This window comes from Oncorhynchus mykiss, chromosome 1 (assembly GCF_013265735.2).
Source record: "Oncorhynchus mykiss isolate Arlee chromosome 1, USDA_OmykA_1.1, whole genome shotgun sequence".
NCBI lineage: Eukaryota > Metazoa > Chordata > Actinopteri > Salmoniformes > Salmonidae > Oncorhynchus > Oncorhynchus mykiss.
This window is the reverse complement of record NC_048565.1, coordinates 1,108,882-1,123,351: the sequence shown is the minus strand read 5'-3', so window position 1 is coordinate 1,123,351 and position 14,470 is coordinate 1,108,882. Positions and strand designations below refer to the sequence as shown.

Genomic DNA, 14,470 nt, shown 5'->3' with positions numbered 1-14,470 from the left:
TTGCTGATAATGGGCCTCTGTTAATGTTGTAAATGACTGGAAACAGTACAATGTCTACACTGTATTTCTGATCAATTTTATGTTATTTTAATGGACAGAAAAAAAGCTTTTCTTTCAAAAACAATTCTAAGTGACCCCAAACTTTTGAACGGTAGTGTATGTTTGCGCCCATCTCAGTGAACTAATCCATTATGGAGGCCTAGACTCGAGCTCCGTACCGCATCGCCATGCTCCCCCCCCAAATGTTGTAACAATGCGGAGCGCTCTGTAAAGCTCCGCATTGATGTGATTGGTGGACGGTTGTTGGGGGCGTTACATCCTGTAGAAAACACTAACTCACTTCCTTGACAACAGCTCTGCAATGCTCAGCAAAGCGCAGGAAGTATGAAATCCCTTCTGCTGAGGCCGTATCACCATAAACGCTGCACGGCCAATGGAGACGTCAGATTGACCATGTGACCAGATGCACAATACACTTCCTCTCTCCGGCCAATTTGTGCACATCGTTTCATAACTTCACTGTGTGAATTGTTTGTGTTTTATTGTTAGTGTATATTAATTCCCCATTACATATATCACCTGTACGACATTTACCCTTCATTCCTATAATGAAAAAAAAATCTACAATGGTAATGTATTTTAGTACTTTCAATATTATTATTCCAGTCTTCCTGTTCTCATTGTCTGGAGTGGACACATGGTTTGCAGAGTGTACAACCACAAGTTCTGATTTATTTCATTCCATTTCTGAGTTGTCAGTTTAGTCGTTGTCTTTTGTTTGGAGCGCACAGATACGTGTAGGGAAGGAGACCACAGAAACGTGTAGGGAAGGACACCACAGATACGTGTAGGGAAGGAGACCACAGAAACGTGTAGGGAAGGACACCACAGAAACGTGTAGGGAAGGACACCACAGATACGTGTAGGGAAGGACACCACAGATACGTGTAGGGAAGGACACCACAGATACGTGTAGGGAAGGACACCACAGATACGTGTGTTTAAAGTAGAGGTAAAGAAACACAGAACACATGCGAAGAAGCTTCTGGACCTTTAATCCGGCGAAAAAAATGGTCAGGGAAAAGTCGGATCTGCAGCGAAAATGTTATCAGTATTGTGGATAAGGTTGGTAGGAGACTCACCTTGTAACTGAGGGTCAAACCATCCAGATTATTAAGTCTGTTTCTACCACAGCCAACCTGTTATCATGTGGATAAGGTTGGTAGGAGACTCACCTTGTAACTGAGGGTCAAACCATCCAGATTATTAAGTCTGGCTGTGGTAGAAACAACCTGTTATCATGTGGATAAGGTTGGTAGGAGACTCACCTTGTAACTGAGGGTCAAACCATCCAGATTATTAAGTCTGGCTGTGGTAGAAACAACCTGTTATCATGTGGATAAGGTTGGTAGGAGACTCACCTTGTAACTGAGGGTCAACCCATCCAGATTATTAATAGTCTGTTTCTACCACAGCCAACCTGTTATCATGTGGATAAGGTTGGTAGGAGACTCACCTTGTAACTGAGGGTCAAACCATCCAGATTATTAATTGGCTGTTTCTTTCTGACTGGATCTATCGTCTCCAGGAAGATGGACAACCTGGAAATCAGACATTTTTATTTTACTTTATTGTGACAATAAATTCAATGCCATCAAAATGGAAAAAACAACTATTAGCCAATCACTATTGTTGATTTACATCCTGTGTGATCAGTTAGCCTATCAACTCACTGAAATCTCTCAAAACCAGAGCAAACCCTAACCAATGAGAGCCCAGTCAGTGTGGGGTGTAACCAATGAGAGCCCAGTCAGTGTGGGGTGTAACCAATGAGAGCCCAGTCAGTGTGGGGTGTAACCAATGAGAGCCCAGTCAGTGTGGGGTGTAACCAATGAGAGCCCAGTCAGTGTGGGGTGTAACCAATGAGAGCCCAGTCAGTGTGGGGTGTAACCAATGAGAGCCCAGTCAGTGTTGGGTGTAACCAATGAGAGCCCAGTCAGTGTTGGGTGTAACCAATGAGAGCCCAGTCAGTGTGGGGTGTAACCAATGAGAGCCCAGTCAGTGTTGGGTGTAACCAATGAGAGCCCAGTCAGTGTGGGGTGTAACCAATGACAGCCCAGTCAGTGTGGGGTGGTTGTGTTGCAGTACCTGCTGCTGTCCTCTGGACACCGCTGTCCCACAGCTTCCTGCAGTTGAACGTTGAGGAACGCCAGTTGCTGCCAGCTCTCCTTCTCCAGGACCTTATCAAAGATGGCTGTATAGAAGTCATACATGGTGTCTCCTGCCTCCAACAGGAAGTAGTTCCTCATGGCCTGAAGGTACTCCAGCAGTCTGGGGGTTAAAGGTTAGGGTGAGTCTAGGGCCTATAACAGCTGTAGAAGTCATACTGGGGGACCTCAGCAGTCTGGGGGTTAAAGGTTAGGGTGAGTCTAGGGCCTATAACAGCTGTAGAAGTCATACTGGGGGACCTCAGCAGTCTGGGGGTTAAAGGTTAGGGTGAGTATAGGGTTTGGGGGAGGGGCCAGGGACACCTGTGCTAGTCAGTCCTACAGTACTGGAACTATTAATGAGTCCCAAATGATACGATATTCCCTATATAGTGCACTACTTTGACCAGGGCCAATAGGGCTGTGGTGCACTATATAGGGCAGTCCAACCCTCTTCCTGGAGATCTACTGTCCTGTAGGTTATCAACCCAATCCTAATTTCGCATATCTGATTCAGCTAGTTAAGGTCTTGTTGAGTAGCTAATTAGTAGAATGTGTTAAATTAGGATTGGACTGAAAACCTACAGGACAGTAGATCTCCAGGAAGAGGGTTGGACTGAAAACCTACAGGACAGTAGATCTCCAGGAAGAGGGTTGGACTGAAAACCTACAGGACGGTAAATCTCCAGGAAGAGGGTTGGACTGAGAACCTACAGGACAGTAGATCTCCAGGAAGAGGGTTGGACTGAAAACCTACAGGACGGTAAATCTCCAGGAAGAGGGTTGGACTGAAAACCTACAGGACAGTAGATCTCCAGGAAGAGGGTTGGACTGAAAACCTACAGGACAGTAGAACTCCAGGAAGAGGGTTGGACTGAGAACCTACAGGACGGTAAATCTCCAGGAAGAGGGTTGGACTGAGAACCTACAGGACGGTAAATCTCCAGGAAGAGGGTTGGACTGAAAACCTACAGGACGGTAAATCTCCAGGAAGAGGGTTGGACTGAAAACCTACAGGACAGTAGATCTCCAGGAAGAGGGTTGGACTGAAAACCTACAGGACAGTAGAACTCCAGGAAGAGGGTTGGGCAGCCCTGATATAGGAAATAGTTAACAGTAGTGCACTATATAGGAAATAGCGTGTCATTTGGGATGAAGCTTATACCCACTCAATGATACGGTACCTGGTATGTTTCAATGAACAAGGTCAATGACCTTAATTGATGAATGAAGTACAAGGGAAGAATGAACATCTGCAGACAAACACCTGGCCCTGGAGGACTAGAGACATGAGACAGAGTACTGACTGACAGACACCTGGAGGACTAGAGACATGAGACAGAGTACTGACTGACAGACACCTGGAGGACTAGAGACATGAGACAGAGTACTGACTGACAGACACCTGGAGGACTAGAGACATGAGACAGAGTACTGACTGACAGACACCTGGAGGACTAGAGACATGAGACAGAGTACTGACTGACAGACACCTGGAGGACTAGAGACATGAGACAGAGTACTGACTGACAGACACCTGGAGGACTAGAGACATGAGACAGAGTACTGACTGACAGACACCTGGAGGACTAGAGACATGAGACAGAGTACTGACTGACAGACACCTGGAGGACTAGAGACATGAGACAGAGTACTGACTGACAGACACCTGGAGGACTAGAGACATGAGACAGAGTACTGACTGACAGACACCTGGAGGACTAGAGACATGAGACAGAGTACTGACTGACAGACACCTGGAGGACTAGAGACATGAGACAGAGTACTGACTGACAGACACCTGGAGGACTAGAGACATGAGACAGAGTACTGACTGACAGACGTATTGAGTTTACCTGTAGTCCTTCTTCAGGGTGGTCATGAGGTTGCCACAGCACTCAATGTATCTCTTCTGGATGTGTGGGTAGAGGCAGGAGCGCAGCGTCAGCTCAAATGTCTGACACGTCACCGACTCAGACGAACGGTCCACGATCACGTCACCGCCTGAGAACCTCTCGTGGAAGTCACTCTGCTCCAGGTACAGCCTGGAGGGGGGGGGGGGGGGGGGGGGGGATTAGGAGTTACCAGAGCTGGGTTACTCTTTCTGGAGCCACCAAACAAGCTAAAACTTAACATAATCAAGATATTTTAATTCAATTATAGTTTTTCCACTAATTGGTCTTTTTTAAATTTTATTTCACCTTTATTTAACCAGGTAGGCTAGTTGAGAACACCTTTATTTAACCAGGTAGGCTAGTTGAGAACACCTTTATTTAACCAGGTAGGCTAGTTGAGAACACCTTTATTTAAGCAGGTAGGCTAACTGTGACCTGGCCAAGATAAAGCAAAGCAGTGCAGCACACACAACACAGAGTTACACATTAAAATTAAAAAGCGTACAGTCAGTAACACAATAGAGAAGAAAGATTTGTCTATTTATGTACAGTGTTCAAATGTAGAAGAGTAGGGAGGTAGCCAATAAATAGGCCATAGAGGCGAAAATAATTACAATTTAGCATTAATACTGGAATGGTAGATGTGCAGATGATGATGTGCAAGTAGAGATACTGGGGTGCAAAGGAGCAAGAGGGTAAGTAATAATATGGGGATGAGGTTGTTTGATGGGCTATTTACAGATGGGCTGTGTACAGGTACAGTGATCGGTAAGCAGCTTTGACAGCTGGTGCTTAAAGTTAGAGGGGGAGATTTGAGTCTCCCGCTTCAGTGATTTTTTGCAATTCGTTCCAGTCATTGGCAGCTGAGAGCTGGAAGGAAACGCGGCCAAAGGGGGTGTTGGCTTTGGGGATGATCAGTGAGATATACCTGCTGGAGCGCGTGCTACGGGTGGTTGTTGCTATGGTGACCGGTGAGCTGAGATAAGGCGGAGCTTTACCTAGCAAAGACTTATAGATGACCTGGAGCCAGTGGGGTTGGAACAGGGAGTAAAAGGAGCAGGTTTCTGGGCACGGAATAATAGATTCAAGACAACGTACAGACAAAGGTGGTAGGATGTGAATACAGTGGAGGTAAACCTTGGCATTGAGTGACGATGAGAGAGGTTTTGTCTCTAGAGGCACCATTTAAGCCAGGTGCCGTCACTGCATGTGTGGGGGGTGGAACATAAGGGCTAGCTAAGGGATAATGAGCAGGGCTGGCGGCTCTACAGTGAAATAAGACAAAAATAACTAACCAAAACAGCAATAGACAAGGCATATTGACATTAGGGAGAGGCATGTGTAGCCGAGTGATCATAGGGTCCAGTGAGTACCTAGGCGAGCTAGCCGGGAGAAGGGCCTAGCTCGAGGCTAGCTCCAGGCTAACTGGCGCTTGCTTCAGGACAGAAACCCCCTCGGACTGTTACCTCGGTAGACCAGTTGTGATGAATCGGCGGGGCTGAGGTTCCAGGCCAATTGGCAAGAGGTAATTGAAGCACAAGGATTGCTTGAAGGAATCTCTTCGGCTAGCTGGGAGATGGGCCTAGTTTGAGGCTAGCTCCAGGCTAACTACTATCTAGTTATTGGCTAGCTCCTGAAGGGGGTTCCGGTTCAAAAGTGTAAAAATAGCAGATCCATACCACATTACGTGAGGCGGGTTGCAGGAGAGTATGTTCAGCCGCCTCGGCCCCTACCCCGCGCCGCCTCGGCCCCTACCCCGCGCCGCCTCGGCCCCTACCCCGCGCCGCCTCGGCCCCTACCCCGCGCCGCCTCGGCCCCTACCCCGCTCCAAGTATACTCTCCTCCACTCACCTGGCGAAGTTGATGGCCAGTAGAGGGTCATGTATGTCATCCATCTGTAGATGCTGAGCTACAATCGACTGCATCTTGATCAGGCTCTGCTTAGTGGCCTGTTGCTCGGTGACCGTATCCACGGGGGAGTCGTCCCGGCAACGGAGGCGGGACTGAACAGACTCCAGAAAAAGAGTGTACAAGCTCTTCCTTTCTGCATCTAAAACACACAGAGAACATTAGGAACCCAAGCAGTAAGCATCTAAAACACACAGAGAACATTAGGAACCCAAGCAGTAAGCATCTAAAACACACAGAGAACATTAGGAATCCAAACAGTAAGTATCTAAAACACACAGAGAACATTAGGAACCCAAGCAGTAAGCATCTAAAACACACAGAGAACATTAGGAATCCAAACAGTAAGTATCTAAAACACACAGAGAACATTAGGAACCCAAGCAGTAAGTATCTAAAACACACAGAGAACATTAGGAATCCAAGCAGTAAGCATCTGAAACATACAGAGAACATTAGGAATCCAAGCAGTAAGTATCTAAAACACACAGAGAACATTAGGAATCCAAGCAGTAAGCATCTAAAACACACAGAGAACATTAGGAACCCAAGCAGTAAGTATCTAAAACACACAGAGAACATTAGGAACCCAAGCAGTAAGTATCTAAAACACACAGAGAACATTAGGAACCCAAGCAGAAAGCATCTAAAACACACAGAGAACATTAGGAACCCAAGCAGAAAGCAGGTGTGTTGCACCATACGGCCATGCTTCACTAGATTATAGCTCAAGGCTCAGGGATGAGATAGGAACAATTTTATGGTTCCATAATATTGTATATTCTGAAAAACACAAACTGTGTTTTTCAGGCATAAGCAGTACTCAAACTCCCCTGTCTCCCATCTCAAACACATCTCTCTGTACCACACTCTGCACTAGAAACACTAGCCTGGTGACCAATTACAGACCAGCTACAGCCATCGGTCTGCTCAGCCTCTATAGACCAACACTGACCTCTAGTGGAGCCATCGGTCTGCTCAGCCTCTACAGACCAACACTGACCTCTAGTGGAGCCATCGGTCTGCTCAGCCTCTACAGACCAACACTGACCTCTAGTGGAGCCATCGGTCTGCTCAGCCTCTACAGACCAACACTGACCTCTAGTGGAGCCATCGGTCTGCTCAGCCTCTACAGACCAACACTGACCTCTAGTGGAGCCATCGGTCTGCTCAGCCTCTACAGACCAACACTAACCTCTAGTGGAGCCATCGGTCTGCTCAGCCTCTACAGACCAACACTGAGCTCTAGTGGAGCCATCGGTCTGCTCAGCCTCTACAGACCAACACTGACCTCTAGTGGAGCCATCGGTCTGCTCAGCCTCTACAGACCAACACTGACCTCTAGTGGAGCCATCGGTCTGCTCAGCCTCTACAGACCAACACTAACCTCTAGTGGAGCCATCGGTCTGCTCAGCCTCTACAGACCAACACTGACCTCTAGTGGAGACATCGGTCTGCTCAGCCTCTACAGACCAACACTGAGCTCTAGTGGAGCCATCGGTCTGCTCAGCCTCTACAGACCAACACTAACCTCTAGTGGAGCCATCGGTCTGCTCAGCCTCTACAGACCAACACTGACCTCTAGTGGAGCCATCGGTCTGCTCAGCCTCTACAGACCAACACTGACCTCTAGTGGAGCCATCGGTCTGCTCAGCCTCTACAGACCAACACTGACCTCTAGTGGAGACATCGGTCTGCTCAGCCTCTACAGACCAACACTGAGCTCTAGTGGAGCCATCGGTCTGCTCAGCCTCTACAGACCAACACTAACCTCTAGTGGAGCCATCGGTCTGCTCAGCCTCTACAGACCAACACTGAGCTCTAGTGGAGCCATCGGTCTGCTCAGCCTCTACAGACCAACACTGACCTCTAGTGGAGCCATCGGTCTGCTCAGCCTCTACAGACCAACACTAACCTCTAGTGGAGCCATCGGTCTGCTCAGCCTCTACAGACCAACACTGAGCTCTAGTGGAGCCATCGGTCTGCTCAGCCTCTACAGACCAACACTGACCTCTAGTGGAGCCATCGGTCTGCTCAGCCTCTTTACAGTCCAGGTTCTTGAGGAGCTGCATGCTCTTCCCAGCCATGATGATCTGTTTGAGGACCGGCTTGAGGAAGGAGACCATGGTGAGCTGAGACTTCGATCCCTGTTCCCCTGCGCTGCTCCCGCTGGCCGCGTCACTCAGCTTGTCCTCGCTCTCCACCGTCTCGGAGATACTGTACAAGGTGTAGGTGGCGTACCAAAAGTCTCTGTGATTCACTGGTACGTCTTTGTTCCTGGGTTGGGAGATACAGACAAGGTAGGGGTCAGGACCATTGATTTATATATACACACACTAGATGACTAATATAGGGGGTGCTGTGTTGAAGCCAACACGCCTCCATGTTGGTACCCCCCCACTTTATGAAGGTCTACATTCATATATACCATGTTTATTCTATTACAGACACTGTACGTTATACTATGTGAGCTTTTATATACAAATCATATCATAAAAACCACATTGAAAACCTGGTTGTTTTATTCAATTCAGAATTTGAAGAGGCATGCCGTATGTAGCCATGTCACATGGATATTCTCATTTTGAAAAAAGCCTTTTCAGTGTTAAAATAGGATCAACTAACAGACATATAATACGTCTCTAAAATGGCACCCTATTCCCTGAAGTGCACTATTCCCTATGGGCGGCTCTGGTGTAAAGTAGTGCACGATTCCCTATGGGCTCTGGTGTAAAGTAGTGCACTATTCCCTATGGGCTCTGGTCTAAAGTAGTGCACTATTCCCTATGGGTTCTGGAGTAAAGTAGTGCACTATTCCCTATGGGCTCTGGTGTAAAGTAGTGCACTATTCCCTATGGGCTCTGGTGTAAAGTAGTGCACTATTCCCTATGGGTTCTGGTCTAAAGTAGTGCACTATTCCCTATGGGCTCTGGTGTAAAGTAGTGCACTATTCCCTATGGGTTCTGGTCTAAAGTAGTGCACTATTCCCTATGGGCTCTGGTTTAAAGTAGTGCACTATTCCCTATGGGCTCTGGTCTAAAGTAGTGCACTATTCCCTATGGGCTCTGGTGTAAAGTAGTGCACTATTCCCTATGGGCTCTGGTGTAAAGTAGTGCACTATTCCCTATGGGCTCTGGTCTAAAGTAGTGCACTATTCCCTATGGGCTCCGGTGTAAAGTAGTGCACTATTCCCTATGGGCTCTGGTGTAAAGTAGTGCACTATTCTCTATGGGTTCTGGAGTAAAGTAGTGCACTATTCCCTATGGGCTCTGGTGTAAAGTAGTGCACTATTCCCTATGGGTTCTGGAGTAAAGTAGTGCACTATTCCCTATGGGCTCTGGTCTAAAGTAGTGCACTATTCCCTATGGGTTCTGGTGTAAAGTAGTGCACTATTCCCTATGGGCTCTGGTGTAAAGTAGTGCACTATTCCCTATGGGTTCTGGTCTAAAGTAGTGCACTATTCCCTATGGGCTCTGGTCTAAAGTAGTGCACTATTCCCTATGGGCTCTGGTGTAAAGTAGTGCACTATTCCCTATGGGCTCTGGTGTAAAGTAGTGCACTATTCCCTATGGGCTCTGGTCTAAAGTAGTGCACTATTCCCTATGGGCTCTGGTGTAAAGTAGTGCACTATTCCCTATGGGCTCTGGTCTAAAGTAGTGCACTATTCCCTATGGGCTCTGGTCTAAAGTAGTGCACTATTCCCTATGGGCTCCGGTGTAAAGTAGTGCACTATTCCCTACGGGTTCTGGAGTAAAGTAGTGCACTATTCCCTATGGGCTCTGGTCTAAAGTAGTGCACTATTCCCTATGGGTTCTGGAGTAAAGTAGTGCACTATTCCCTATGGGTTCTGGTGTAAAGTAGTGCACTATTCCCTATGGGTTCTGGAGTAAAGTAGTGCACTATTCCCTATGGGCTCTGGTCTAAAGTAGTGCACTATTCCCTATGGGTTCTGGAGTAAAGTAGTGCACTATTCCCTATGGGCTCTGGTGTAAAGTAGTGCACTATTCCCTATGGGCTCCGGTGTAAAGTAGTGCACTATTCCCTATGGGCTCTGGTGTAAAGTAGTGCACTATTCCCTATGGGTTCTGGTCTAAAGTAGTACACTATTCCCTATGGGCTCTGGTTTAAAGTAGTGCACTATTCCCTATGGGCTCTGGTCTAAAGTAGTGCACTATTCCCTATGGGCTCTGGTGTAAAGTAGTGCACTATTCCCTATGGGCTCTGGTGTAAAGTAGTGCACTATTCCCTATGGGTTCTGGAGTAAAGTAGTGCACTATTCCCTATGGGCTCTGGTGTAAAGTAGTGCACTATTCCCTATGGGCTCTGGTCTAAAGTAGTGCACTATTCCCTATGGGCTCTGGTCTAAAGTAGTGCACTATTCCCTATGGGTTCTGGTCTAAAGTAGTGCACTATTCCCTATGGGCTCTGGTGTAAAGTAGTGCACTATTCCCTATGGGCTCTGGTGTATAGTGCACTATTCCCTATGGGCTCTGGTCTAAAGTAGTGCACTATTCCCTATGGGCTCTGGTGTAAAGTAGTGCACTATTCCCTATGGGCTCTGGTCTAAAGTAGTGCACTATTCCCTATGGGCTCTGGTCTAAAGTAGTGCACTATTCCCTATGGGCTCTGGTCTAAAGTAGTGCACTATTCCCTATGGGCTCCGGTGTAAAGTAGTGCACTATTCCCTATGGGCTCTGGTGTAAAGTAGTGCACTATTCCCTATGGGCTCTGGTCTAAAGTAGTGCACTATTCCCTATGGGCTCTGGTCTAAAGTAGTGCACTATTCCCTATGGGCTCCGGTGTAAAGTAGTGCACTATTCCCTACGGGTTCTGGTCTAAAGTAGTGCACTATTCCCTATGGGTTCTGGTGTAAAGTAGTGCACTATTCCCTATGGGCTCTGGTCTAAAGTAGTGCACTATTCCCTATGGGTTCTGGAGTAAAGTATTGCACTATTCCCTATGGGCTCTGGTGTAAAGTAGTGCACTATTCCCTATGGGCTCCGGTGTAAAGTAGTGCACTATTCCCTACGGGTTCTGGAGTAAAGTAGTGCACTATTCCCTATGGGCTCTGGTCTAAAGTAGTGCACTATTCCCTATGGGTTCTGGAGTAAAGTAGTGCACTATTCCCTATGGGCTCTGGTGTAAAATAGTGCACTATTCCCTATGGGTTCTGGTCTAAAGTAGTGCACTATTCCCTATGGGCTCTGGTGTAAAGTAGTGCACTATTCCCTATGGGTTCTGGTGTAAAGTAGTGCACTATTCCCTATGGGTTCTGGAGTAAAGTAGTGCACTATTCCCTATGGGCTCTGGTCTAAAGTAGTGCACTATTCCCTATGGGTTCTGGAGTAAAGTAGTGCACTATTCCCTATGGGCTCTGGTGTAAAGTAGTGCACTATTCCCTATGGGCTCTGGTGTAAAGTAGTGCACTATTCCCTATGGGTTCTGGTCTAAAGTAGTGCACTATTCCCTATGGGCTCTGGTTTAAAGTAGTGCACTATTCCCTATGGGCTCTGGTCTAAAGTAGTGCACTATTCCCTATGGGCTCTGGTGTAAAGTAGTGCACTATTCCCTATGGGCTCTGGTCTAAAGTAGTGCACTATTCCCTATGGGCTCTGGTCTAAAGTAGTGCACTATTCCCTATGGGTTCTGGTCTAAAGTAGTGCACTATTCCCTATGGGCTCTGGTGTAAAGTAGTGCACTATTCCCTATGGGCTCTGGTGTATAGTGCACTATATAGGGAATAGGGCTCTGTACTAAAGTAGTGCACTATATAGCGAATAGGGCTCTGGTCTAAAGTAGTGCACTATATAGCGAATAGGGTGGCGACAGATGACACCCAACACTGTCAGGACATGTAAAGAGAGCCTTCATCAACGGCCCATGTACCCTGAGTGCCTAAATATTTTCATGACATGGCCAGAAGCGAGGCTTGTTCCATACCTCTGAATGATGAACTCTTTAGCGGGGTCAAACAGGTGACCATGAACGATCCATTCATCCACGATCTCTAGGTATGGTCTGACTGTCTCTGTCCACAGAGAGAATAACAGAGCCACCTAGGTCAGAGGTCAGGGTAGTTAGACAGTTACACACCTGGCTGTTTGGAGTCGATTAACTCTCACTCAAAGACATGCACGAAACCAAACACACTCACAGACACGGTCACAGACACGGTCACACTCACAGACACGGTCACACTCACGGTCACACTCACGGTCAGACACACAGAGACGGTCACACTCACAGACACGGTCACACTCACAGACACGGTCACACTCACGGTCACAGACACGGACAAGGTCACAGACACGGTCACACTCACAGACACGGTCACACTCACAGACACGGTCACACTCACAGACACGGTCACACTCACAGACACGGACACAGACACGGTCACACTCACAGACACGGTCAGACACACGGACACGGTCAGACACACGGACACGGTCAAACTCACACTCACAGACACGGTCACACTCCCAGACACGGTCACACTCCCAGACACGGACACAGACACGGTCACACTCACAGACACGGTCAGACACACGGACACGGTCGGTCACAGACACGGTCAAACTCACACTCCCAGACACGGTCACACTCCCAGACACGGTCACACTCCCAGACACGGTCACACTCCCAGACACGGTCACACTCCCAGACACGGTCACACTCCCAGACACGGTCACAGACACGGACAAGGTCACAGACACGGTCAAGGTCACAGACACGGTCAAGGTCACAGACACGGTCAAGGTCACAGACACGGTCACACTCACAGACATGGTCACAGACACGGTCACACTCACAGACACGGTCACAGACACGGTCACAGACACAGACACGGTCACACTCACAGACATGGTCACAGACACGGTCCCACTCACAGACACGGTCCCACTCACAGACACGGTCACACTCACAGACACGGTCACACTCACAGACACGGTCACACTCACAGACACGGTCACACTCACAGACACGGTCACACTCACAGACACGGTCACAGACACGGTCACACTCACAGACACGGTCACAGACACGGTCACACTCACAGACACGGTCACACTCACAGACATGGTCACAGACACGGTCACAGACACGGTCACACTCCCAGACACGGTCACACTCCCAGACACGGTCACACTCCCAGACACGGTCACACTCCCAGACACGGTCACACTCACAGACACGGTCACAGACACGGACAAGGTCACAGACACGGTCAAGGTCACAGACACGGTCACACTCACAGACATGGTCACAGACACGGTCACGGTCACAGACACGGTCACAGACACGGTCACAGACACGGTCACAGACACAGTCACACTCACAGACATGGTCACAGACACGGTCCCACTCACAGACACGGTCACACTCACAGACACGGTCACACTCACAGACACGGTCACACTCACAGACACGGTCACACTCACAGACACGGTCACACTCACAGACACGGTCACACTCACAGACACGGTCACACTCACAGACACGGTCACACTCACAGACACGGTCACACTCACAGACACGGTCACACTCACAGACACGGTCACACTCACAGACACGGTCACACTCACAGACACGGTCACACTCACAGACACGGTCACACTCACAGACACGGTCACAGACACGGTCACACTCACAGACACGGTCACAGACACGGTCACACTCACAGACACGGTCACACTCACAGACATGGTCACAGACACGGTCACAGACACGGTCACACTCCCAGACACGGTCACACTCCCAGACACGGTCACACTCCCAGACACGGTCACACTCCCAGACACGGTCACAGACACGGACAAGGTCACAGACACGGTCAAGGTCACAGACACGGTCACACTCACAGACATGGTCACAGACACGGTCACGGTCACAGACACGGTCACAGACACGGTCACAGACACGGTCACAGACACAGTCACACTCACAGACATGGTCACAGACACGGTCCCACTCACAGACACGGTCACACTCACAGACACGGTCACACTCACAGACACGGTCACACTCACAGACACGGTCACACTCACAGACACGGTCACACTCACAGACACGGTCACACTCACAGACACGGTCACACTCACAGACACGGTCACAGACACGGTCACAGACACACAGACACGGTCATAGACACGGTCACACTCACAGACACGGTCACAGACACACAGACACACAGACACGGTCACAGACACGGTCACACTCACAGACATGGTCACAGACACGGTCACACTCACAGACACGGTCACACTCACAGACACGGTCACACTCACAGACACGGTCACACTCAGACACGGTCACACTCACGGTCACACTCACGGTCACACTCACGGTCAGACACACAGACACGGTCACACTCACAGACACGGTCACACTCACAGACACGGTCACACTCACAGACACGGTCACACTCACAGACACGGTCACACTCACAGACACGGACAA

General features: G+C 48.7%; 1 protein-coding gene across 1 annotated transcript in view; it reads right to left on the bottom strand.

Moving 5' to 3' along the window:
• The window catches only part of tubgcp5 (tubulin, gamma complex associated protein 5), a 44,513-nt gene that overhangs the window by 10,557 nt on the left and 19,486 nt on the right, over window positions 1-14,470 (bottom strand). The window contains exons 12-17 of the mRNA XM_036978058.1: window positions 11,951-12,066; window positions 8,022-8,287; window positions 5,954-6,152; window positions 4,064-4,252; window positions 2,149-2,331; window positions 1,517-1,601 (exon numbers count right to left, since the gene is read on the bottom strand). Of these exons, the coding sequence (XP_036833953.1) occupies window positions 1,517-1,601; window positions 2,149-2,331; window positions 4,064-4,252; window positions 5,954-6,152; window positions 8,022-8,287; window positions 11,951-12,066 (1,038 nt within the window). The remainder of the gene's footprint in view (window positions 1-1,516; window positions 1,602-2,148; window positions 2,332-4,063; window positions 4,253-5,953; window positions 6,153-8,021; window positions 8,288-11,950; window positions 12,067-14,470) is intronic.